The 18,349-nt window shown below is 40.3% G+C and overlaps 1 protein-coding gene across 1 annotated transcript in view; it reads left to right on the top strand.

Moving 5' to 3' along the window:
- EGF (epidermal growth factor) overlaps positions 1-18,349 on the top strand; it is a 66,988-nt gene that overhangs the window by 37,925 nt on the left and 10,714 nt on the right. The window contains exons 15-23 of the mRNA XM_080374026.1: positions 2,543-2,710; positions 3,495-3,644; positions 4,092-4,241; positions 4,876-4,992; positions 6,005-6,130; positions 8,427-8,546; positions 10,919-11,069; positions 13,685-13,849; positions 17,358-17,451. Coding sequence (XP_080230152.1) covers positions 2,543-2,710; positions 3,495-3,644; positions 4,092-4,241; positions 4,876-4,992; positions 6,005-6,130; positions 8,427-8,546; positions 10,919-11,069; positions 13,685-13,849; positions 17,358-17,451 — 1,241 coding nt within the window. The remainder of the gene's footprint in view (positions 1-2,542; positions 2,711-3,494; positions 3,645-4,091; positions 4,242-4,875; positions 4,993-6,004; positions 6,131-8,426; positions 8,547-10,918; positions 11,070-13,684; positions 13,850-17,357; positions 17,452-18,349) is intronic.

Raw genomic sequence — 18,349 nt, 5'->3', positions numbered from 1 at the left:
CTTGCAACTGAGCTGCAAAGAAGAACCTTGAAGCTTGTTGAAAGTTTCACTTCGCTTGTCACAAGGAATGAGACAGTGTCTTACGGGGAGAAAACAGAGGACTAGGAGCACTAGAGAAACACAGGGTAGTGGAAAGGAGGCAGGCTTGGAGCATTGATATAGCTGTTCAGAGCTGGGAGAAAGGACATCGACACCTGTATGGAAAGAAGCAAAAGAGATGAAGTGCAGACCTGTAGGGTTAGGAATTTAGAGAGGCGAGGCAGAGATATCCTGATGTTTTGCTAATGCTGTTAGTGAGACCAGAATTCGGCTTCTGTTCTTGGACAGCTGTACGCCGGAGGACAGGAAGGTGGCTTCTTTCATAGGTCTCTGCTACAACTGGAATTTTTATTACAGCAGCTCCCTCTAGTGCCCCTGTACTGAGAAGTCATTCAGTACAGCTGCATGCAAAATTGGTAAAATTAATTCCACTCTTCTGCTAACCCTGCTTTCAGCTGTAAGTAAAACAGCCTGTAAGTACCCACCCAAGGCAGTGAACAACACAACCATTGCGTTTTGTTTATGCAATTGGCCAGCTTTGCATTGCTGTGGAAAAGATTCATGTGGTTATTCATTTTTCTGTTCCTGCTACCTCCATTGATGACACTACGGTTCTCTTTTTAATCCTTAATATGTTTATAAGTTAAGAGGTTAAGGAATTGGTGGTCAAAGCGTGGTATTGTTTGTTGATGGTGGAAGTTATAGAGCCTAAAATTGTGAGTAAATGTTTGGATGGGGACAGGATCTAGATCTGGGGCTTTCTGTTCAAATTGCGTGAAAAAAACCCACAAGACTCACACCCAGAAATTAAACATGACTCAGTAGAGGTTGTGAAGTGCTACCAGAATAACAATATGCTCTTCAATTTAACACTTCAAAACACTTGAACAATGTCTTAGAATTTGTCTTAGATAAGAAGAGTTTTTTTGCAGTTTGTGATGTGTATTTAAGATATACCAACACATACTCCTTCTCCAAGGTTCTAATTTATCTGTTGTTTTGTTTGTCTGTTTGTTTGCTTGGCTTTGATTGCTTTTTATTATTATTTTTAATTTTTATTTTTTACCCTAATACTTTTGGGATTCCAATTTCATTACTGAAATTGAACATCACCTAGTTGAGGTCTACATCAAAAAACAAAACCACAGATCATAAAATCATGTGCCTACAAAATACACATTTCAGAAGGGCTCAGAGAGCAGTGGTACAAAGTGAGGTGCATGTTCAGACTGTGAGTAAGGACCAGGAGAAAGCAAACCTGCTTCAGTCAGGAAGTACCCACTGTGAAACCAGGTGGATATCCATGGAAGAACAGTATGTGTTCTCACCTTCCACTGCAAAAAGCTTGCCCAAAGGCTATCTTGAAAGCAGATTTCTAAATGTGTAGAAAGAATGCATAGTCTCATATGGACAAACGCCAATTTTCTATCATGACAGAGATATTAAAGAGTCAGGATCGTTTAGCAAAGATCTTTATAAGTATGTATGTCCTTATATATGAAAGTTTCCTTTGGATTCTGAATTCCTTACCTTCTCTGGAAGTTAAATGAAGGATCTGAGTTTTCCTAGTGTGGATGATGTTGTGCTACTAAGGAAAAATTGCTGTACTCTGAACTTGGGGTGGAATTTCTCTCATGTACTGTTAGTCATGTAAGTGTTAGGTGCCTGGTCTAAGCTGGTGTCTATGTTCCTGTTATTATCAGTGAAAAGGGAGGAAGCTACCTGGATGATCTATGGCATCCTGTGGTTTCTGTTAGCTGTTACTGTTAGTTAGCTGGCTAACAAACAGTGACTAACTAGTCACAGCCTACTGCTGCTACTTAGTTGAAGGAAGGAAAATAAATTCCCTTCCTGACTTCTGCAGTGTGATGAACTGGCTAGTGAATGTGCATTCACATCACTAGTATGTACATGTGGACCACTATATTGCACTTGTGTGTACTTTTGGCAGTTGCAGAGACCACACACTGGCTTTGGGGTCCTACCATGAGTCAGTGGCTATAGTGTCTGTAGCTCCCAGGCTGCCCTGTGCAGGTACACCTAGGCAGGATGACACATGTCCTAAGCTACTCTCCTCCCTGTTATGTGAAGACTGCACAAGGAGAGCTGTGTACCTCAGCAGCTCTGTGCTGGGCCGCTTACTGGCAGAGGAGAGAGGCACTCCACTTCTGAAAGGCTGGTCCCAATGCTGCTTCAAGAAATGATGATGCCTGAGGTAGTAGCATCTTGTGAACTGGATCTGGTTGGAGGTCACCAGCAGCACAGAGACTGTACTGAGCCAGGCAAGTGTCATAGTCTCCTTTGCTAAGAGCGTGAGTACCATGTGCCCATGGTCCACCATTCATGGACAGTTATCCCTCCCCATGAGACAACAAAGTGAAGAAGTGGCTACAGCTATGCCCCTGTGTTAGGAATAGACCTGTATGCAGATACTGCTTTTGTCTACATGGCTTCTTGTCTATGTTCTACAGAAGTGGAAATGAGAAATCTAATTTCTTTGTAGGCCACCCTTTCGATGTAGCAGTGTTTGAGGATCATCTTTGGTTTTCTGATTGGGCTAGGCCATCACTAATGAGGGTGGACAAGAAGACCGGCCAAAACAGGGTACGTCTTCGAGGCAGCATGCTGAGACCCTCATCAATGGTTGTAGTTCATCCTTTGGCGAAACCAGGTATACTGCAAAAATTAAGCAGTTATTCCCTTCCAGCCTCCTCTTGTTCACTGACGTCAGTAGAATAGATGTCCTTGGGGAGCGGATTATCTTCTCGGAAACAGGCTCTTTAAAAGGCCTTGCATAGTCAGGCTGGCATTTATTGAAAGCATCATCTGGGCACGTGTCCCAGGAATGCTAACAGATTTTGTATATTTATGATTGTGCCCAAGAATAGATGCCGATCAATTGCCACAAGGCTATCATAGTTTCTTAATTCCTATTTATCCTAGTTTATTAGCACCCCTCACACACACACAAATGATAACAAATTACATGGAGAAAGATTTTGTAAGATTTATTAGTTTTGGATCAAATAATTTGATTTTCTCTTGGGAACAATTTCCTTGTAAGCAGAAAAAAGTAATTCAATAGACCAGGACTGAGAGAAGGTAATCACAGGTTTCCAATGCCCTTGTAATGTTCTTTTAGGGAATGTTAGGACTGTAAATATTAAAGAAGAAATAATAAAGGAAATTTAAAAAAAAGTGATACTTTTAGTAGTGAAGTACTAAAAAGTATTCACATACTTTTAGTATGTGAATCTGCTTTCCCGCCAGAGGCTAGGTGATAATATATACAATTTACTATATGCATCTGTTTTTAATTAAAAAATAAAGGGGGGGGGGGATGTTCTAATTTTTTTCAGTCCTTACTCTTTTCCCAACTGCTTCAGCTCTGCACAGCTAAAGGGAGATGTTGACTGAAGAAGCAGCTTGTTAAGTTGCCTGTTTTTCTGCATTAGGGGCAAATCCTTGCCTTTATGAGAATGGAGGCTGTGATCAGATCTGTGAAAACAATTTTGGAGTTGCCCATTGCATGTGTCATCCAGGATTTTGGAAAAACCAAGATGGAAAAACCTGTCATGGTCTGGATGCTTCCAACACAACAGCAGGTACAGTCCTTCATTTCCAAAAAAGAGCCTCCCCAAACCCCTTGAGGATCCTGACAGATAGCAATGGAAAATATTCACCTTGCTTTACATAATGAATGATTGTTTCTCTGAAGAATGAAAACACTGGTGGTGTCCTGGGACAATAACATGTTGTCTGACCGTTCTAATTTTCCCCTTGATGTATTAGCCGTGCGTATGATGTGTGCAGTGCTGGCAAATATTGTGAGCAATGACTTGCATTCCTTGTCTTTTGCCTTTGAGAAAACCTACTAGTGAGTGGATTTAGGAATAATTTGAGGTCGGGAACAGGCTAATCTGGGAGGACACTGATGTTTATTTTAAAAGGAAATCATCAGGATTATTGGAATGTAGACAAGTGATAGAAGATCAGAAAGTTAGTTCAGTAGATCTAGATAGTCTGTGTCACTTTTTTCCTGTCTTTTCCAGAAAGCGTCTCTGTGCACGAGGAGGTAGTGCTGATGCCAGTGCCAGAGACCTTGCTCCAGAGCACACAAAGCAGTGGGATGTTGAAGGATACACACAGTGGGGAAAAGCAGAAAAGCAGCATTTTGTTGATGGCTGAAATCATGGTATCAGGTAGAGTCCGATGATTGTCTTCCTTGTATTTAATGTGAGGCTTTGAACAGGTTCATAGAATGGAAAGAAATCATAGGCCTTAAAGGAAGAAACGCTCAATGTCAATACTGGTGGCATCTGTGCTTTTAACCCTCCCACATGAAGTTGGGTCTATGCTATTATGCCAGGTGGGACTGGTTTTTTGTTTGTTTGTCTCCATGTTCTTTTGCTATGTCAACAAAACTTGATAACGTTATTCAGGTCTAAACATTTCTGATTTGGAGCACCTGTGAAAGTCTCTCCCTTAGATTTTATAAGTATATTAAGTTTCTCTGAATGAAATTGCGGTAAAACCATCGCATTATATTTATGTTCGATGACAGCAGTTCATTAAATTTTACAATAGGTTTTGCATACAATGTTCAGAAATCCTGATACTAAATGACACTTCAACTCCATCTAGACAAAGGCAATAGCCCTAATGATTGTACTGGCTTGTCATCATTAACCCTGGAGAGCTATGTTTCAAACTTTGACTGTATGTTCTGATTTTCTTATTTTTTTGGCTGGTTGGTGGGTTTTTTTAATATACAGTATCTCCTTTGATCTGTCCAACTGCATCTAGTATTTTATTTGGTTTTTGTTTATGCTATAGATCAAGATGACTGCACTGCACTAGAATGTTATGTCAATGCAGAGTGTGTTATGCTGGAAGATGGTGCTATATGCCAGTGTTTGAAAGGATTTACCAGGAAGGGGAAATCGTGCTATGGTAATAAAAGACATTAATGCGACCTTCTGGAAAACTGTAGATTGGGGGAAAGGAAGAAAATCTATCTTTTCTCACATTGGCAGCTCTGCTCCATGAGCCATCACAGAAAGGTGCTTGTTTCAAAAAGGATGATGAGCAGAGAACACGTGAGATGAAATGACTAATTATCACATGCCTTATTTTCCCTTGAGTCATGAGTGTTAATTCTATTAACGAGCAATCAAAGGGATAATAGGAATAAAAGCATAATGTATTTATTTGTAAAAACTGTCTCATTATAAAAGCTCGGTTCATATACATGACAGTTGATGTATAATTTAGAAGTATTTATTAAGGAATCTCTTAAAAATTAGTATTCCTGATGTAATGTTTATATAAAATTGCTGCTCTAGTTTCTTTCTAGCACTAGAAAGAGGCACTAACGTTCAAACAATACATTACTCAGAGTGGTCTTTAAGTTTTTGGACTTGCATACAACATAAATGGAATCACTTTCTTCTCTCATAAAAGCCAAGACAAGAAGGCATTAGAAACAGAACAATTTACCATTTGATGGCTAAGCATGAAGACTCACAGAAGTCTAAGATGCTATGGAAAGGAAGAAAAAAAGTGGAAGATTAAATGGGTGTAAATTTTTCTTTTTATTGTGGTATTTCTTTTTTTTTTTTTTTAAGCTTATGTGGTTTTTTTTCTTAAAACAAAGTTTATTTTTGGGTAGGGTTTAAGAGCTAAGGCTAGTTTTGAAGAGGATCATTCCCTCCAAACAGGGTTTTTTTAATACCTCTAGACCTCCAGTTGAAAGTAACTGGTTGACTATCTTAGGCTTTTTAGAACATCCTCATCAAATTTCATACCAAGAAAAGACCACAAAGCCCTTCTCATTTGCTTCAGATGCACAAATGACAAGTGACAGCATAGTCTGAGGGAGATTCATGATATAGACATTTCTTTTTATTGATGTACTTGATGTTTTCATGACCCGCGTGTCCCACCTCCTTGTTTTGCCTCTCAGATGTTGACGAGTGTGCTGTAAATATGGACCGCTGTAATCGAAACGTGTCAGGGTGTATCAATACGGAAGGGGGCTACGTCTGTAAGTGCCTGGAGGGCTACACCGGAGATGGAGTCCATTGCTACGGTGCGTGTGTGAGGGCCGTGCTGTGTCTGGAGGATGAATGAACAGAGACATGTCTTACGATTCAGGCTAGGCTTCCATCAAGCTGTGAAGCTGTCAGATGAGCTGTTCTGCTCCTTTTTGAAAAATCTGGTGACATTTATAATTTCTTCCTTTTTGATTCTTTCCTTCCTGTTTGAAGTGTGGCAAGCTCAGAAAGCGATCAATATGCAAAGCCTGTAGCTGTCAGTGGATGCCTCCTCTCAATGTTTGCACTCTTTTTAGTAGCTACAGCAGGAGACAGAGGAAGAGTGAAGGGGGGAGGAGGGAAGCGGAGGTGAAGCAATAGAGCTTTATTGGAAATCGTTGCCATGAATATAAACGAAAGCAGGTATTGAGTGTGTCATAATACTCATCAAATAATTCCAGGTCTGTTTAATAGTCATGAGGTTCAAGGTGTTGACACTGACAACTTGAGTACATTTAGAGTCTTGTTAATAATCAGACCCACTGATTTTCCCATCCAGCTCTAATGCCAGTGTTTAGTTCGTTCCCTACATTTTTTAATTTTTTAATCCATTTTAGCAGTAAAAATGAAAGAACAGGAAGCTTTCCCCCCCCAGTATTTGACTAGCACACAGTTTGTTCAGAGCTTTATGAGAGGCTTGGCTTCTCCTTCGTCCTTTTCTTTTTCCTTTATAGCCTAATTCAAAGCCCATTAAATTTGTTCCAAATCTTACATAGCCTTTACTGGAATTTGATTCTTTGACACAGATAAGGAGGACTGAAAAATTAAGAACAGTATCATTATTATGGGTAGGGCGTGGAAAGTATCAGAGGCAGGAGGTTCGAGAAGGCCTTCTGCCTACATTGTTCAGAGATCCAGAACTCACGTCTTTGAGGATGTTTGGAAGTGCAGGCAGAAGTGACAAGTTCCTCTTGCTACCCCAGCATCACCTACAAGGCATGGCCCCTGGCAGCCCTGGGCTCTCGCTCTCCATGGTACAGTCGCTCAGCTAGAATGATTGTGGTACCTATCACTATGACTGAAAAACAATCCATTATCTTCCTGAAGTCTTTAAGTCCAGAGTATGGTAAGGTATGTGTTCACAGCATTTTATAAATGATGCAATGTTGTAATAATGTAAACGGAATTGAAACTTCTTTCGGGTTTGATAACTTACAATGTACTGTAAGAACCAGAAACTGGTAAGTGATTCTGTACTTCGGTTTTAGATGTGTGCGTGCATGCACAGTGTCCAGAAATGTGTCAGTACATCCAGAGATGGTACAAGATGAGTTCATGTTGTGTTGTTGAAATCACATTTCATGGAATATGTTGCAACAGTTTTGTTTCTGTACTTTTACTTTTAAAAGTGCTCTGAATTTTCTGTACTCTTTTAGGCCAGATCCTGCTAATTTTACTGTAGAAAAAGTCCCAGTGGTTTAAGCAGTAATTTCACACAAAGTGGGATAGCACATCTGTGATTTTGTTTCCCCTGAGTAGATCTGGCACATGTATTCTGCTGACAGTTCATAAAATGAATAGGAGGCTCCCAAACCCTGGTGTGTGAACTCTTTCAGAGGTCCCACCCTTGAGGTGGGGTGCTCGGGCACTCAGCACCATGTGGGTATCAGTCCTGGGGTGAATGCCAGCCCGGCAGGAGCTGCTGCTGTGGGCTGTGTGGGAGAAGGTGTGGAGGCAGGGTGGGGGTGTGCAGCGGGGTGGGGGCGAGAGGCAGATACCAGCCTAACACCAGCTCTGAGCCTGGAGACTCTTGTCATCAGGGAGGCTCTTTGTAACAATTCAGAGGTTCGCTTCATTGAAGCGTTTACACAAACTGGATAAACCTGTAGGTTTCTAGACCCTTTCTTTCTGGGACCAGATGGGTGGTGCAGGGAGTGGGCAACTCCCTGCTCCCAAACCCTCCTGCTGTCTTAGTGCGGAAAGGGCAACTAACAGCACTCCAGTACTCATCCAGGGTGCAACTGGCATTGCCAAGGTATCTAGTACAAATAAGTCTTCTCTTCAACTCTACTGTACTCATTACATTTCTTGGGGAAGCCTTTCTTTCCTTCTTCCTGTGGAGGTCTTCTGCAGCAGCGTAGCATGCTCTGAGAGGCTGGGGAGGCTCTGATTACTTGGCATAGAATATGCTGGTTGCTCTTCCGTTACATTTTCCACAAAGGCATATTTGCAGAGGGAAGCTCTTTGGTGTTTTTCCTCATTGCGAGGAGACTGCAATGCTGCAACTGCTGCCCTTTTAACTGATGCTCTGAGGCATTTCGTTCTTCTAACTGCAGACTGTTTGGGTGACAGATATTGATGAGTGCAAGACGGGGTCCCACACCTGTGGAGAGAACGTAACCTGCACAAATACAGAAGGAAACTTCACTTGCTCATGTGCTGATGATGCTTCTGGAACTGGCATCGGTTGCAGTGAGTAAATGGAGCGAGCAATTAAAATGAAGTGGCCCTTAATGGAAAACTGTGCTCTTGTATAAACTGTTATACCTGGGAATTAAGGAAACTCTGTATAGTGACATACTAGGCAGCTTGTGGATCCATTTAGCAGTATTGCTTTAGAAGGCTGTTTTGAGGTGAGCTAAGGAGACCAGATCCGAGTTTAGTTTGGGAATATCTACGTTACAGTTCAATGCTAATTTTTACTGTCTAAATGTAATGACACTTCTATCTAATGGCCTTTACAACCAGCAGCAGAAGTAAATGCTCCTTGGAGGCAACATTTTTGGAAGTGGTTTCAGCCTGTGTCAATTTGCAAACTCCCTGTGCCTTTTTTCTCTCTGCAGAAGGCTAGCACAAGAAATGCACATAATTTAACTCCCATTTAATTCTTCAGAATAAGCTAGTCTTTCAGATCCGGTGGCTAATTTTTCAAAAGAGCTCTGAAACTCTTTAGAAAATCTGGTACCAATGTAATGAAGGGAGCTGCTGAAGGTTCAGCGCTAGTGACTATCTGACCCTCATTTCAGTTTCTCAATGAGACAGCAGTGTTCTTTCAAAATCTGGAACTGGGTGACTCATATAATCATTTAGACTGGAAAAGACCTTTAAGATCACCAGGTTTAACCATTAACCCAGGACTGCCAAGTCCTTCATTAAACCATGCTTTTAAGCACCGCATCTACACATTTTTTAAACACCTCCAGGAATTGAAACCACCACCTCCCTGGGAAGCCTGTTCCAATGCTTCACCACCCTTTCAGTGATTTTTTTTTTTTCCTAATATCCAGTCTAAACCTTCCCTGATGCAGCTTGAGTCTGTTTCCTCTTTCCTGTTGCTTGATATCTGGGAGAGGAAGACCTACTCCCACCTGCCTACAACCTCCTTTCACGGAGTTGCAGGGAGCAATAAGGTCCTCCTTGAGTCTCCTCTCCAGACTAAACAACACCAGTTCCCTCAGCTGCTCCTCATAAGACTTGTGCTCCAGACCTTTCATTCATCATCTTACTCTGTGTCAGCTCTCTTCATCAGAATGAATTTTACTCCAGATGAAATGACTGTCCGATGATGGAGGGACGCTGTGATTGTTACAGATCTGTTTCTGCAGAAAATCAGAAGGAAATGATGGGTTTTTAAGTAGAACACCTATTAGGATCCCCACTCCCTTTTCAGTTACTTAAGCTTTCAGCAGTTTCAAGTGTCACTCAGGGAAATGATGATTTTAAATGATGCATGACTTGGAAGTAATGCCTTCTGGTCTCTTAGCTGTAAGTCTGATCCTATGTCTTCATGGGTGTTAAAGCACTGTTCTAATTCTTTGCCTAATGAGCTCTTTCAGCAAGCTGAAATTTTCTTTGCAGAATGCAGTCACACCTGGGGTTCACTAAAATCACTCATCCCTTTCCATTCAGGCTCTTTACCATGGCAGTTCTCCTGCAAATGAAATTTTAAAAATCAAATGTTATTGAAGGTCATGTTGCAATAAAACTGGTGTGAATCATGAAAGTGATTCCATAAATGTGTGAGAGCGATTAGGTGCATTTCTGCTAAGCCATACTGCTAGAAATTCTTTGCCATGTAGATGTTTGGTTCTGACCTATACATTTGCTGTAGCATCAAAGCAGGCAAGGAAGCACCCCTTTTCTGTAAGGGCATGTCTGCACTATAGGTCATGCTGTGCAGAGATTTTAAAGCTACCTTTAAATCTAGCTAGTTGGGCTATCTGTGTAGGTGACTGTGCAATTCAGAGCAGACTGCAGAACCCTTTGAAGAACTGGGTCAAGAGAGTTCCCTCCTTCCCCAGTGATGCTGTTATCTGTACCTGAGGTAGCTTGAAACAGTAACAGTCACACGCAGATGCGATCAAGTGGATGACAGCAAAAGTAAAAATAATCCGTGTAAGAACAACAGGTGACATGTGAAAACTTCTCGGTCTGAGATCCGAAGGCACGAAATACACTTACCCGTCACCTGTACATTATGCATGGTAGAGATTTACCATACCCTAAAGCTGCATAAGTTGCAAAAATCATTTACATGTAAGTAACTAAACAACCAGTGCAGTTTTTATTTGGCGATGTACTCTCTCATCTAAATAGATAGAACGCAGCTTACCTCTGTGGGTCTTTCATTGCAAATCTAGAATCAAGTGTATTTAGTATTTTGATATGAAGTTCTGTGTACCTAAATTTGATAAGCAACATAAGCAAATAGTTAAAATACAAGTAATTGGTTGAAATCAGAGATTTTAACCTATTTTCCTGTCTTGAAGTTCTGGTATTTTGTAAGATCACATTGCTAATGCATCCGAAAGTTTAAGATGTCCTTGTGAAATCCTGTGTTTCAGAATCTACTGTCCCCTCTACTGTTGTGAGCCATGAATACTCTACACACCCTGTGCAAGGTGATTTTGTAGGGTGCCCTCCTTCATATGAGTCATACTGCCTCCATGGTGGAGTGTGCAACTATGTTTCTGATCTACAAGACTATGCCTGCAAGTAAGTGCAGAAATTTGCATTGTCTGTGCTGGTGAAGGGTATCCTTAGGGCCCATCTGAGTGAGTGAAGTGTCTGTCCACACGTTATCTGTTCATCACTCATGTTAGCGCAATTATCATTAGACTCAGCTCTTTTCTGTAAGTTTCTGAAAGGGGTCACTCCATTCACCCCAACTGCAAATAATAATAGGATTGGGTTTGTTCCCTGAGCACTACGTTCTTTGCTTTGGAAATGTAAGGTAAGTTGTTAAATGGCTTTATGAAAGAGGTGCTTGCTGTCTCTCCTGTACATACCGTGCTGACTTGTACCTCCCTGTTGGCCTTGCTGTTCATGTGTAGCACTCACTGGGATGGAAGAGGACACCTCTGTCTTGTCTTCTCTTATTGTGACCAGGTAGAAGTCTGGTGTCAGCATCTTCCCTTACAGTTTGAAGAGTCTTGGTCCCAACATTGTGGTCCTCCTAAAGACAGGGAGACATGAAACCTCAAAACCGAGACCTCCTTCCTCCCGTTGATATTTTTGTGAAGCCTAATTCCTCATTCCCCAAATGCAGTTACCGATAAAAGCAAAGAGAATCTCATATCTCCAGAAGTCAGCCTTGGCCTGGTCTATGTGACAGCCTAGTCCCATGGGGTAATAATTTCTTCAAAACCATCAGTGCTGGAGTTTGTGTAACTTGTTTATATTTGAATCTGTGTTCTATGTTTCTTCAAATTCAAACATGAAAGTGTTTACCATGGGACAAATCCAATGCCCGCCTTCTCCTCTCGGGTCTCACCTGGTACATGAGGACCTGTGCAGGGGATGGATGCTGTTCTGTAGAGGGCAAATCTCCCTCTGTGTATGAGTAACTCAGATGGTCCTGGTACAACCCTGGAGTGAGGAGAGCAAGCTTTGTGCTGAAGGGTTCCTTTGACCCACCATTCCCCCAGATCCTTGTACTGCATGCAGGAACCTCTGTACGAGATTCAGGCCATTCCTGCAAGCACTGTCAAATCCTAGGCTTTCTAATTATTAAATAGAGTGTTCTCCCCTGCCTACAGACCTCTGTACCTACAGGAATATGAAAAGAATGTCTCTTATGTGCATACATGGAAATGAAGTGGATGCTCTGTGCCATGGATTTCTTAAGTTCAGCAAAACCCTTGGGCAAAGCCATTACAGGAGATGGACTCATGGTCATCTCTGGTATTTGTTATGAATTTTTAGTGTAAATTTTAGAGGCATTGAAAATGATCTTTTTCTTCACCTCATTGAGTTTCTCCTATTGAAACTGAAGAGTCTACAACTGCAGAACTTTCAGATTGGATCACATCTTTTTTTCTTTTATTTGTTAGGTATTAGTGCATAATAAGAATCCAAATGTATGTATTCTTCAGTTCTGGAAGTGGAAGCCGTTTGACAGGTTAAGGAGCAACCATGCTTAGCCACGTTCTTGGGGGCCAGGGTTTGTGTGTGCCAGTTTCTCACATTGATGAACTCTCACTAGATGGCAGCATTTATTCATGTAGGCTCTAATATATTAAATACCGAAAGGAAGTAATGCAAAAATGTTATCTAGCAAAAATCACCTAACAAATGTGATTTGTATTTTAGTTAATAAAATCTTTTACACTAGGAAGTAGATCTTTTAGTTTGTTTGGAATTTGTTGTGATCTTACACTCAAAAATTAGCCTTTTTCTGCCTTTCAACATATATGCATTCTAATTTGTGACAGAATGAGAGTGCCAGACTTAATAGTGAATGCTGATATAACATTTTCAGGACATTAGGTAAAAGCTGCTTCAGGTCAAATCCTCCTTCTTTTGACTTAGGAAAACTAGACCAATAAGAATTGGGAGAAGGATCTGAGCCTACATTGCTGAGACACTGTTTTGAACTGAGTAGACTTTTCATTTTTTACATTATTATTATTTCCTTTTTTATGTCTCTCGCCTCGGACAGTAAAGCTAGGCTGAAATTCTTTGATGTATTACTTGCTTTCTAGGAATTTTGATTTGAGGGTTTCATACACTGGTAAGATATTTCTGTGTTGGGTTTTACAGTGGTAAAAATGAACAAATAAACAAAAACTCTGTACAGAAGAAGCTTGTATTAAAACTAAGTTATGAAGATCTTTCTAATCCACACAATTTTTTTTAAACACTTTCATTCATCTTTTATATTAAACTAAGGATTCAGATTAAAATTTGATTCCCTTAATCAAATCATTCTGAAAATAAAAGTAAGTCTTATATTGCATATTTCAAAGAAAGGAAAGCTTGCTGCTGGAAACAGTTACATGGAAAATCTAACGGAAACACTAATCACACAGCAGGATTTTAGAGAAAATTATTTTTTTTATTCTTTACCTGCTGGAAGCTGGAAATTATAACATCTCTGTATAATTCTATAGCTGACTCAGTAGCTTTACAGTAAAAAAAGTCTTTTAGTATTGAATTCTACAGGTTCTGACAGCCATTCCTTTAAGGTCATTTTGTCTTCATATCTAAATTCAACCAGATATTTCTGTAGTGGGTGCCAGTGGTAAATCAGTATGCAAGGCGGCTGAAATGATGATCTGGGTTTTTTCCGCTGCTGCCAATTACAAAGCCTGCTCCCTTCCTTTTGGCAGCTGTGTGACGGGCTATGTCGGGGAGCGGTGCCAGTTCAGCGATCTGGAGTGGTGGGAGCAGCAGCATGCCGAACGGGTGAAGATACGGAATATCACCATCGCCGTGTGTGTAGCAGTGCTGGTCCTCCTGCTTCTGCTGGGGTTCCTAGCTGCCTACTGCCACAGGTAGTGCTTCCAAACATGCGCTGCGAACGTATGGCACAGGGACCAAGGCGTTGCTCACTTTCAGAGAGGGCTTATAGCGAAGAATGTGAGCTGTTCCTCACCTTGTGGAAATTGCTTTATTATCCTTGCTACTCTTGCTCTTCAGTAATTGCATCTACGAACAATTCAGAAAGTTCTGGCAGTACTCACATTGGTGTTAATGAGTGATATGTGTTGGGGGGAAGAATAGATCTTATTAGGTTTGAAGAAGAGCTATAATTTGTATTGACGAGAGAGTTCAGGAGCATGCTATTTGCTTCTTCCTTGGTTTTCCTTAAAAGTTCTAGATGTCTAAAACTGTCACGTTAGGGTTTGGTTCTTCTTAGCTAGCTATCCCATTAGTTTGCTTTTGCTTCCCTTTCAGTGTGGAATGGCACCTGAAAGCTTCCTTACCATTGAGAAAAGCAGCGTACTAACCTTCCAACAGCAAACCTCCACAGTGACCTCCAGCAACGAATGTGAAAGAAGTTTTCCTGGCAGTAGGAAGAGTAAAATCAGGGATGGGAGCCTAAGGCACATCTGTTGTAAAAATACTGCCTGGCATTTTCCATGGCTGTAATGGATTGTGCAGGTCTGGGATTCTTCTCATGGCAAAAAGAATGCCTACAGTCACTATTTAAGAACCCAGTCTGATGTGAAATTAAATGTCATCGATGTCTCTTGGACTGGAAAGTATTCAGCATTTAATAAGTTAGAGTCTTTTGGCCATGACCTTGGCAGATAACTGTTCTCACAGGCTCTTGTCTAAATGCATAGTTATATCTAAAAGCAAACAAACAAAAAGCCAGACAGCAGCAAATCAAAAGTCTCCTGCTGCATGTTGACCTGTACTCTGTGTGCAGAGGGTTTGTTTGTGGTTTAGGTTAATTTTAAAATTAGACTTTCCTAGGCATAAAAAGTTAAGCTACAGAAGAAGTTAACCATGGAAGCTAATATTTTTCATTCTTATTTAATGGTTCCTAGCATATTTAGTCCATAAAAGTAGTGAAGCAGCCACATTTCTTATTTTCTATTAACTAATGGTAGAAGTCCAGAATTAAAGCTAAGCACAGCCTGACTTGTTCTCATGACCTGGGATTCAGAAGCTAATCAGTGGAATGATACATACAGAATAGACAAATTGTGACATTCTTGTATTTCCCATATATGTCACATAAGCTATCATGAAAAAAGAGCCAGAATATGGCTGGGTTTAAGGTGTGAAGATATTCAACCTCTTCCCTTCCTCTCTCTCCTGTCATTTCTCCCTGATTTACCTTTCTTGCCAAATGCTTTTGATCAATAGAACTATTTACCTCAACAACAAGTTTTCAATTACATGCTTGATTGAATTTGTACCGCAGCTATTACTGGCATAACTAGATCAAAATGAAACCACTGACCTAAAATCCCTATTTAACTGGAGTTTTGAAAACAGTATTTGGGTTGAAATTGCTATACTGCTTCTTCATGTAATCTGCTGTATTTTGAAATGTACCAGTTATGTCTGTAGTAGTCTGTTCCTTCCTCTGTAAAATGGAGACGCCTATATCCTTTTAATTAGAGCAAATGAAGATGGAGATCTACACCTGCCAATCTGAAAAATGTGTGAACTGTAGGCCAAGAATACCAAAGTATTGTGTTGGTTTGTTCAAGGGCTGTAGTCTGCTGAAGAGCATTGTGTTATTAATGTTAGGTTTATGTAGTCCAACTGTACAGTATGCCAAATTTCCTATCTTCCTTGGGGAGGAAAGAAAAAGGTCTTTCCCACCTACAAAAAAATCTAAAGCACAGCTTTAACACCTCGAATCCCTCCACCACAGTTGGCCAAGGCTGTGCAAAAATCAGCAGTAGGACTGGGATTAGGATTGAGAAATTTTTGGCCTCTTGCCCATGCTCAGTCAACTAGGTCTCACTGCCTCGTCTGCCTGTGCGGAGTCACACGCAAAGACCCCTGTGCCCACCGAGTCCATCTGGCATCTGTTACTCTGCATGCTGTAAAGTAAGATGTAGAATTTGTGACCCTTTTGAGCAGGGTGTCCCGCTGAGGACCATGCCTGTGTCTGAGTGGGGTCTGTGCAATGGGTTTGTAACTTGAATTTTGAGTAACTTCAGTTTTGTCGGCGCTATGAGCTGCAGTGCAGAATGGGCACATCCGGGTGACAAAACATGAACAGCGGCCTTGCCACAGTGTCAGAAAAAGTCAAAATGGACTAATTTACCTTATTTCTCAGCATTCTGCTCTGTGGATATACCCTCAGATCTGACACCTATTTGATTTTGTATTAGCAGTCCTAGTCTTATCCTCTAATGAAGACAATTTTTTTATATATTATTTTTTATTTTTGTAATGGTTGAATACACAGGAACATGTTATAGAGAATCTGGGGAGAAAATCCATGGTGGAGACAGGTCTGTCTTGTTTCTAGCAAAAAGCAAATTTTATTTACATCCAATTTTCATGAATGGAGCAATGTATAATTATGGTAGATGTATTTTCCCAGTTAGTATATGAATGCGATGTAAATAGAAAAGGAAAATTCCTGTTTTCTTTGGCACATGTCTATTAAATTTCATTTTAAAATAGATCAAGTAAAAGGATGTTACAACTTGAGAATTCCAGAATTTGAAGAGTGTAATATTAATTTCATTAGCTGATGTCTAGGAAGAGAAAAAACATATATGTAAAGTCAGTAAAGATGTACTAATTTGTATCTCCAGCAGTGTCAATGAACTCTTTTTCTTATGACCGTGTTTTCTATGTGGGGGCTTATATGGGCTTTTAATACTGCCTCATTGGTGGTTGCTGTTTAACTGCAAAAATAACAGATTTTTAATTTATGGAACTAGCCACTTAGAGCTGATTTATTTGTATTCTTTTCCAACTCCAGGTTGTACTCTTGGCTTTTTTGTCCTCTTGAGCTAATTCTGTTAGTCATGCTTTTTCCTGGAAATACCTTAGTTTCAAGCTTTTTGAGGCTTTCAGTCTGTTTATTTCATAGTAATTTTGGAAACGGTTGTTTTTCCTAAATTATTCAGGTGAATACAGAAGCAACTTTAATAACTGTAAGTATAAATGGTGTATGAAAATATGGTCAGATTTTTATTTCTCAGCTTCACCCACAAACACTGTTTCTAGTGTTGGCTGAAACCTAAATCTTGGTAAGAGGAATGAATGTATTATGAATAGAATAACATAAGGAAATGGAAGGGGGTAGTTAAAATTATGAGGCCTATTGTTTTTTTTCTAATGAATTACCCTTCACAGATGACACATTAGAACAAACATTTGTTCACTCCTTACTGAATTTTTCGGACAAGCTGTTTTAACCACAGTGCAGTAATTGACAGCAATGCACCCTTTCAAACCAATGAAAGAAAACAAAATATACGTCCCTTAGCTAAATGCCTATAGAATAATGTGTGAAAGGAAGTAGCATCTGTTCCTCCCAAAGAAAACTAATTTGTTTAATCTTTTGTTCTGTTGCAGAAGTCAAAACTTGTATAAGAAGAATCTCTATGCAGAAGCGATAAGGGATGACAGCAGCCACACTGACGAGAACGTGACTAGCAACAAATCTCAGGTAACTATATTGACGTGGAGTGGGGAGAGAAACAGGAAGGATCAAAGTGTGTTAGGGATCCACTTGAGATTATCCATCAAATAATTCACATCTTAAACATATTAAATAACTGCTAGAGTCATCAAGTGCTTTGCTGTGAACCCTAGTTCATCTTACCTCATTGTTATCCCTCAAAGTTCACAGCTGCCGGGATGTATTGCAACCATTAGCCTGTGTTATTGTTAGCTTTGAACACAACAGTTGGGGAACTGTGTTCTAAATTAAGGAAATGGCAATGTGATGACATGGCATATCACAGAGTTATTTTCACAGGAAAGTATGCCCTCCATAAGAAAGGCTTCTTGGAAGCCAAGTATTCTGTGTGCTACATGAGATGTTGAACTTTATTTTGGGGTTTGATGAAATTAAATGTCTTTGTATTAGAGGCTGCTGCCCTGTAGAGAAAAACCAGGATGTTATCGAGAATTTGGGAGGGAATATGAAATACCAGTTCTACACTGGTGTAGGTGGAAATGCCATCATGATCTGGTTGTACTAGCCTGTTTCTGTTGTCATTTTTAGACTTGTATCAGAGAATTGGACTCCATAGGATCTGATCTAAAGACCTGATTCTCACTGGCATTAAAATGACATTACACTGTTGGGTGATTGCAATTGAAACTTGAAGTTGGCAAAAGTGATATAAATGGCATCTGTGGATACTTTTGTGCACAGTCCGAGACTCCTTTCTCAGAATGGCATGACTAAGCCTGAGAGCTAAGCAGCACACGCTTCAAAACAAGCACAGTTATGCCAGTGGAAAAGACTACTGGAAGAGTTTGTACTTGTATGGCATTGGTGATAAACTCTAGCAAAGCACCTACCTTTATAATGGGGTAACTGCACATGTACTTTTCTA

Source organism: Falco punctatus (assembly GCF_963210335.1).
Source record: "Falco punctatus genome assembly, chromosome: 1".
Classification (NCBI taxonomy): domain Eukaryota; kingdom Metazoa; phylum Chordata; class Aves; order Falconiformes; family Falconidae; genus Falco; species Falco punctatus.
Note: the sequence above shows the minus strand (reverse complement) of the source record. Positions and strands in the feature narration are given on the sequence as shown.